Below are 8,837 nucleotides of genomic sequence, written 5' to 3'. Positions count from 1 at the left end.
TTTAAACGCTAGTTTTGTAAAATTGCATTAATATTGTATGTTCGAATAAAATATCTGTTTTATCCTTTAGGTGTTTGGGCCCAAAATGACGAGTGTTGGATAGATCCCAAAACTAAGGGACTCGTTGTTATTGGAAGAAGGTGGGTACATTTATGCATATTCATATTTTTCTTATAGTTTACATACTACTAACACTTACACACTACTCAAAGCAAATGTAACCTCTTCATCGAAACCTTACTATCGATTTTTTTAAGTAGAAATAAAACAATTAAAAGCTTAATAATTAAGATGGAAAAATATATTAAATGGGTGTCCAGGTTGGTCGTCTTTCTAGTGATGAGCTACAAGAAGAGACTGATTACAGTGCCATCTGGTTTACAATTTCTTTGTTACGTTTCTATCTTGAAAAGTGTATAAAATTAGGCGAAAAAGGGAAATACAAAAGCGTAAGACATTTATTTATTACCAAAATAGGCCTCGTGGGCATTTTTATTGTGACCTGAGTAACTATTATGTGACTATCGTAGTGCTTAAAATTAAAATGTATTTAATCGTGGTTTCCTTCACTTTCAAATGATCTTGAAACAGAAAAAAAATAGTTATTATAGGACATTTTTATTTGCAGTACACAATTTTTCTAAGAAGTTTGAAGATCGAATATAAAGATATCTTGAATAATTAAGTTTTTCGCTTCTTCTAAAGACTGTTTCGTCCTGTTAGAGTGTTAGAAATTAGGAACAAAGATGGACGTTTTAAGCGGTATACTCTCAGAATTTATGACCACAAGATATCTTTTTGAACAAAATGTTCTACAGCTTTTTATTTTCCTTTTTTGCTCTATCTCTTCAAGGAAAATTACTAGGTGCCTCAGTAATCAATTAATCAGCAATTAATCTTAAAGGGCATTAACTTTTTACTATTCCTATATACCATATTTCTAACTACAGCAGAAGTCGTTTGAAAATTAAGAGGGTACTCTGCATGATTACGATAATTCACACGTAATATATACAATGTAGCTACACTTGCTATAATTTTATTGCTCAGTTTATAATTATTGTGGTAATGTATTTCTAATATTCGTAGCATTTGTTTTCTACATACTATTACTATTCAGAGTTTGTCAACATTCCCTACAATTTAACAGGGGGCGTAGAGTTTTTTAAAAGCCCTTAAAGGTGCTTTTTTCATTGGATGTTTTTAATAAGTGATTAATTTACCCTTTTTCCCTTCGAATTATGCAAAAAGACGCAGTTCACATTGTTCTATTCAACGTCTTCACAATTAATTCAACCCCAATCTATTTCGGCGTATTGTCAGTCAGTAGCGTATGAAAACGCCATTCGTTTAACATGATTCAAAATTTCATGATTTTTGACAATTGTCAAAAACAATGATAAAAGTTTTTTTTTTTTTTTTTGACATGATGGTTAAAACCGTCAAATGCCAAAAACTTTCCAACCCTGCCTAATTATGATTTTTTTTTTTAAAGTGCTAAAAAATATTTTTTGAGTTCTTGAAAAGTGCTTATTTTTTATTGAATAATTTGGCTACGCACCCTGTTTAATTAATCCGTTAAATGTCTATTAAATAAAAAACAATCTGTATTTTTCAATTTAACTGGTACACGTGAATTCACCTATTTTATTTATTTGTTTAATTTTTTTTTTAAATAGCCGCTACTCATCTAAAAAAATAGAAAAAAGCAGTTGAATTTACTTGACTCCGCATTGGTGACCTTATCGCTTACACCGGCGAAATGGTACCTAAAAATCTAAAAAGAAAGTGCCTAAAAATCATTTTACCTTCTTTCTTTGTAATTTTTTGTTAAAGTATCCATCTAATATGAGTCTAAAAACGTCTAAAAAAGAATAAATTATTCAGTTGGTTAACAGTTTGATTTATAGTGTTCTACAATGATTAACGAATTTGTTTACGGCTGCGTTCTTATACTTGTAATATTGTTTCAAATTTACTGTCACTTGAATAATGAATTAAATTTAATATGCTTTTTTTATTTATTGTTTCTTTTTTAAGAAAATGAACCCTATTTTTTATTCAAAAAGTAGAAATACAATATGATTTAAATTGAATTTAGGATTATAAAAAAGTTGTACAATGTTGCACTATAATTTAAACATATATACTAAACTTCTTGACAGTGCAAAAAAGAAGGAAAAAAAGACATAACTATTATTTATTTAAACAGTTTTGTCGGACACATATAAGAAATAAGGCTTTAAAATATCAAAGGGAAAAAGGTTTCAATTGTTGCTTGATTTTAATTTAAAATAAGCATAAATTTATTTATTTTTTATGAAATGAATTTGCCTTTAAATTGAATTTCTGTTACAGTGATGACGTACTGAATCCAAATGGAGAGAGATTTGGATGTTCTGATATTTATTACGCAAGTGAGTAAAATACATTATCTTTGTGACTATTTTTCAATTAAATAAGCGCCACTTTAGCACTCAGTACGCTGATTTTTTTGAAATTCATTTAAGATCAGAATTAGAATTATAAATAAACAGATAGATTGAGTGAAAATGGATGATTGCATTTAATTTTAAGTTCAAACTGTCTTCTAAAATCTACTCAGCACTAAACTTACATATAGAAGAAAAAAATTGTTGGCGAAAAAATTCCACCGCCAAACGTTAAAAATCTATTACGCACTAAATGTAAAAATTTTAGTGGGAATTACCTATAATTACAGAAGAAAAAACGTTTTTAAGAAAATATCTAAATTTTGTAAGGCTTTATACCGCCTAATTTTGGAAGAAATGTAAAATGTTTATTTATTTATAGAGGATTAAATTAAACATTCTTGAACTTGCCATCAGACGAATCATGTAAATATTAGTTTTTATTTTTATTTGAAAAATATAATTGTACTTACATTCTCTCAATTAAACAAAAATTATCATACAATTATCCTAACTATTTTCAATTTCTACACTTAGTATTAAATTTATCATGTTTAGTTGAGAAATTTTAAGAAGTTAAATATAATTTTATGCACTGTTGAAAGTAAGAAAAGTAAGTCCAAAGAACCAGAGACTAAAAAATATTGCTAGTCCGTACTTATTTTCATTGGTCCATTTACGTCTCTTAATTAGTTGTTTTTAAAGTAATAAAATAAATTTAAACGAAAAATTGAAATAGAGAGTTTGTGTAATGTTACAGATGTAATGGAATATGTCATGTTGCGACAAAAACACAGACCAAAATCTGAAACAGAAAATCAAGAACCAAAACTTAATTTTATTCATTTTTAGTTATATCTAACTAGTGGGCTGCGCCCCCTGCTCTCTAACGCTCGCCAACCCCCGAAAATTGCTGCACAATCTTATATGGTTAAGCTCGTTTCGCTCGCTACTAACTTAGGTATATTGCAAATGCACAAAATTCTAAGAATTCAAAACAATCATTCAAATCCATATAAAAACCTTTTTTTTTTTTTTTAAATTACATCTTTTTAGTAAATACTAAGTCATTAAAATAAATTTGAATTCAAAAAAATGACATGTAATTCGTTAAACCTACTAGAAATGTGCTATAGTATAATTCGTGATATAAATTAAAAATCTTCAAATAAATTCGTGAAAAAAAACGCTTTCGACAAAATACTAAAATAGAAATCTATCGACAAAGACTACTCACTTCTGTCTAGCTTAATAGTATGAGATTGCCGCACCTGATGCTCTCTGGTTATTTCAGCTTCCGTTTTTAAAAGCGCTATATGCTGAGCCACCTCAACTAGATTTGACATGTGACATTTTTAGCGGCAATCATTGGTCGATTTTCTAGCGTTGCCATTTGGGGAGTTGTAATTATGCTTTTTTTGGTCGCCATGTAAGAGAAATAGTAACGTAAACAAAACAAAGCAAGCGTTGCCACCGGCGAAAAAGAAATACAGCCAAAATTTCGGAGCCACGTAAGAGAATTATATATATTAGATTTTATTATTCCCTTAGAATTTGTTGAATTTGTGCTAATTCATGCAATTTGTTATGATTTCTTTTTTTAATATTATTTTATTTCATTATACCAAAAGGGTTGTGTATAAAACTATTTACTTAAAAGCATTAGAATAATTTGAATGTTTTATATTTCTAGTTCACACCATGGAGGAACTGCAGGACTACATTTGCCTTGGTCAGGACAGCATCGAAGGAGACCAGCGACTAGTGTTGTTCGTAAAGCTGAAGAATCAATTTACGTTTACACCTGAATTTGTTGAAAAAGTTAAGAACCAAGTGTGCACATCACTCACCGATGAACACGTTCCTGCCATAGTTCTCGAAGTTCAGGATATTCCAGTATGAAATATTTCATATATATACAATTACTATCATTATCATGCGTGTTACACTATCATGCTACAAACATTTTCAACTGAAAAAAGCTAAATTTATGCATAAAATTATAGCTGCATTTATTATAAAAGTAATTCTAAGCATACATTCCCACATGCGTTCTTAAGCTTAATTGCTATTGATAAAATCCGCTAATTTTATCTGAGTTTCTCGTTTGAAATGCAAACAAAAAGGGAAATATATTTTATTACCTTCTCAAAAAGTTAAATGGGTACGAAAACCAAATCAAGGTCATTTCCCCCATAAAATGCGTTACATGTTTGAAATATTTTGGGAAATAGGGAAAGTAGATCTGAAAGAAAAGTTCGTTAAATAGAAAATTCACTTCGCTATTTGGAAATTATTTTAAGATTAAATTTCCAAAATTTTCTTGATTCCTCGAAAAAAATCGCAAATTAGAGAAATTCGTAAAATGGAAGTTCGTTAAATAGAGGTCCGACGGTATATTTTTTTCCTTTCTAGTGAAATTTTTAAAAAAAATTCAAGTGATTGAGATGATTTCGAAAATTGTTCCGTAAATGCCATGACCTAGATTAAATTTCTTGTTTTATTTCATTTTAAAATTTTTATTGATTNTTTTGTAATACATGATAAAATTTGGTAATTTTAACATGCTATCTTAGCCTTAGAGTATGGAATGAAAGCTATTCATTCGGATAAATTTAATTTTCAGTTTTGTATTTTGTACTAAATGTGTGGTAATAAACTAAAAATTTTGAAAATCATAACTTCCGCTAAACTGTATCACACAAACGGAAAAAAATTACGTAAGAATGGTTTAAATACGGTATATTTTGGAAGACCAGAACCAGAGTTATTAACCAGAGTTATTAACCAGAGTTAGAGTTTTTTTTTATATCGTAAAAGTCATTACAATACAGTATGGTAATTTTACCTGAATTTTTCTACTTTGTACCAAAATAAATAAAAAAACAATTAAAATAAATAAATAAAATGCAAAATCAGACAAAAAACCCATAAAAAAATAGATACAGTAGGACGATATTAAAACTTCATAATCCACAAAAAACTTTGGCAGCTCATAATCAACTACTACATGTAGGCGTTTTCTGTACATTCCAAGCTTTTGAAAAAGCTAAAATAACCTGGAATATGTTGTGAGAATTTTCAAAAAGCTAAAGAATAAAATTTTAAAAGAAGATCATAAACAAATCAAGTGGAAAAATTAGTAATAGAAATAAGATGATAATATATGGGGGAAAAAACTTAGTTATAATTCTTTTCTTCGTTATAATTCTTTAATTCTTAAAGTTTAAACGGAGAATATTAGCAGTGGCAGTGATAAATTATTTAAAGTGTAATATTACTGTTATTTATTTTTCAGTTTTGTATTTATTACTAAATGTGCAGTGATAAGAACCATAATTTTGAAAATCAAAATTTCCGATAAACCGTTAACATATGAACAGAAAAATGACCAATTAAATGGTTAAAATACCATATATTTTGGCATTACTAAAATTTCGTTTTTTTCTTTTCATAATTGTCTTTACCATACAGTACGGTAATTTTACCAGAATTTTCTGTCTCCTTGTAAAATGAACCCTTAGAGAAATCGAGTCAAAGCAGACAATTTTTTATGAACTTGTTTTTCCCCCAAATAATATTTTTGTCCTTATAAAATGGTTTTTATCATATCAAACAGATTAAAAATAGGCTGTTTTTTGACCGTATATTTAGCTTACTCTATTTGCAAAACCATGAGCATTTTCGGTTTTTCAGAAATTTGCCTTTGCAATTAGGTTTTTGTCAATAAAAACGATTTTCATTTTTATCCTTTGATAGCTCAGTTAAAAGTTTTAAAATATTGCACATAACATTAAAAAAACACACACACAACGCATTAACATGTGGCTTAAAGTCATTTCTAGGGCTATTGTGGCGTTACGCAGGCACATTTTTGACAAAAATCATCGACAGCTAATTTTAGAAACGGATATGGATACATTATATGGATATTTAATGTGATAGTTAAAGGGTGGTCAAATTTCGTCTTATTTTATAATGAAATTCATGACTTACAATATTTTTTTATTCTAACTCTTTTATTTCCTAAGAACCACTGTAAGCCCATTTTTTTTGGTGTGTACTTTACAAGAATCTTACCTCGTCTCAATTAAGAATTCTTTTTCTTTTTTTTTAGTATAATTTGAATGGAAAAAAGATGGAGCGCCTTCTGAAGAAAATAGTGATGACGAATGAAATACCCGAAACGTCGAATATCAAAAATCCAGAGTGTTTGCCAGCATACTTAAACATTCCAGAACTTCAAGGTTATTGATCTCAATCACGTGACCAACGTTAATTCAAAAAGGAAGGAAGATGTCCTCACATGTGAATTTTTAATTTGTAGCAATATTTTAACATTATTTCTCAATAGAGCCATTCCTTATAACACAGATATTTCTACAACACTCTTACAATTTAATAAATTTCGAACAATTCATAATCGTATACAGAATGTTGCGTAATCACCTCCATTTTATATCCGTTGTCAAACATAAAGAAGCAAAATATAGACATTTGGCATTTCAAAACTGTTTTTTTAAAAAAAAGACGAAAACGCTATCAAAATCTGCCGAATTAGTGTGGAGGTTTAGAAACACTAAAATCCTTTTGAATGCCCGAAGAATAAGCGAGGAGCTGAAAAGAAATTGTAAGCGCCTTTGACTTTCATCCTGCAATGAAGCAAGTTTTGAGCTTTAAGATTTCGTTACTTTTTGTCAATCTTTTTTTAATTTTTTTATTTTAGCTTCAATATTAAGTTGCGATCCTCAATGTATGCATTTTTTATTTCATTTTTGGCAAAGATTCTAGAAATATCTATTAAGGACAGTCATAACAAGACACCCAGTAATATTAGAAATTTTCTCGCACAATAATTTATTTATTATTACGTAAGAAAAGAATGTTTTCAAGATGTGTAAGTCAATAATATGTAAACGTGCATATGTTTAATTTGAATCAACTATATCGCCGGACATCGCAATCGTTTTTAGGAATTTAGAAGCTATACTATTAAATCGTTCATGATAATTTTTTCCTTAAAAACAAAGTAATATTGAAATTATTATGGCATACTATTTCCTATTGTTTTGGTACTTGGAAATTTTAAGGCATTAAATGATCATAAGAGAAATTTAAATATAAACATTCAAATTTAACTGAGTGCTTCTTGATTTAAGATAAACAGTATAATGTTGCTATAACTAGAAGGATAAAATACTTTACTAGTTCAAAAAGAGACAATTTTAAAACAAAATACTGCTTGGTAATGGCATTATTATGTGTCTGTGTTTTTCACTAGATAATAGTGTGTTAATTTATATAAAATTGAAAATTTTAGTTATAAAATTGAAAAAAAAAACTTTTTTTTTCAAATTTGAAAACAATATTAAGTTTCGAACATTCAAACTAATACCATATATAAAAAGTTTATTCATATTAAATTTTCAATTTTTCTGCAAGTTTTGTGTAAATACCGATAAGTCGGTTTTTCTTACTGTATGATTTTTTTTGTACTTTACCCACCATGTGATGTTCAGTTTTTTGTATATATGCGTTCTATGTGTTTATATGTGCAAGTTACTATTACTTGAATGGATTTTAAATGTACTTTATACTTTAATTTCCAACTGCATAAATATTTTGATATTGAACAAAGTTTTGAATAATCTACCAACTTACGAATTTTTTTCTCTGGATTTTAAATATTTTTAAACTGAATAATGTCATCAACTCATTCTTTCCATTATGAATGACTGTTAGCTCATGTTTTGAATACTAAATGTATTTAATATTAGCTTTTTTACTGTGATAAGACAAAACATATTTTTAACAATTTCCTTAACCATGAAGTGAATATTTTTGAAATAAATGTAGGTACTACTTAAAATATTTTTTTAAACAGCAGTTGTATAAATTTTAGTATTTTAATCAATCCGTGTATACAGAACTTGTCTAACACCAAAATTACTTGTCACACTTTTGTATGAAAACATATGCGACTCAATCTCGCTCTTGTAATACATGTATTGTTTCAACAATTTTGAAAAATAACAATAAATAAATGCTGATGTATTAAAATTGTGGTGTTTATTTTTTTATAAACTTTTGTAAAAAAACACACTTCTATTTTTTAGTTAGCCTAATATAGCTTGTACGTAAAAAAATTACAATATAACAAATAAATTACTATGAAATCTCTAACTGCGTTTTAAAAGTTTACTGTTATAAATTTTTTGTTGAAAAAAATTTGATAAACAACTTATCACAGCATATCCTTCATTCCAACAAAAAATAAGTTATCTGTTTTCACTATGATGACTGATTATTTTTTACTGATCACACTTTTGCTGATTATTTTTTAAGACTTGTTGAATATCAAGTCAAATTAGACTCAATTTTGATTTGCAAAACCATGAGCATTTT

General features: G+C 27.9%; 2 protein-coding genes across 5 annotated transcripts in view; both read left to right on the top strand.

Annotated features, from left to right (window-relative positions):
- The window catches only part of LOC107450051 (acetoacetyl-CoA synthetase), a 148,269-nt gene extending 139,777 nt beyond the window's left edge, over positions 1 to 8,492 (top strand). For all 4 annotated transcript variants that reach the window (XM_071179510.1, XM_071179508.1, XM_043039723.1 and 1 more), the window contains 4 exons: positions 71 to 140; positions 2,359 to 2,417; positions 4,126 to 4,328; positions 6,550 to 8,492. In XM_071179510.1, the coding sequence (XP_071035611.1) occupies positions 71 to 140; positions 2,359 to 2,417; positions 4,126 to 4,328; positions 6,550 to 6,687 (470 nt within the window). In that variant the 3' untranslated portion in view covers positions 6,688 to 8,492. The remainder of the gene's footprint in view (positions 1 to 70; positions 141 to 2,358; positions 2,418 to 4,125; positions 4,329 to 6,549) is intronic.
- The window catches only part of LOC107457292 (acetoacetyl-CoA synthetase), a 93,653-nt gene that overhangs the window by 34,263 nt on the left and 50,553 nt on the right, over positions 1 to 8,837 (top strand). The window lies entirely within an intron of this gene.

Source organism: Parasteatoda tepidariorum, chromosome 4 (assembly GCF_043381705.1).
Source record: "Parasteatoda tepidariorum isolate YZ-2023 chromosome 4, CAS_Ptep_4.0, whole genome shotgun sequence".
Taxonomy (NCBI): Eukaryota; Metazoa; Arthropoda; class Arachnida; order Araneae; family Theridiidae; genus Parasteatoda; species Parasteatoda tepidariorum.
This window is presented reverse-complemented; position numbering and strand designations above follow the sequence as displayed.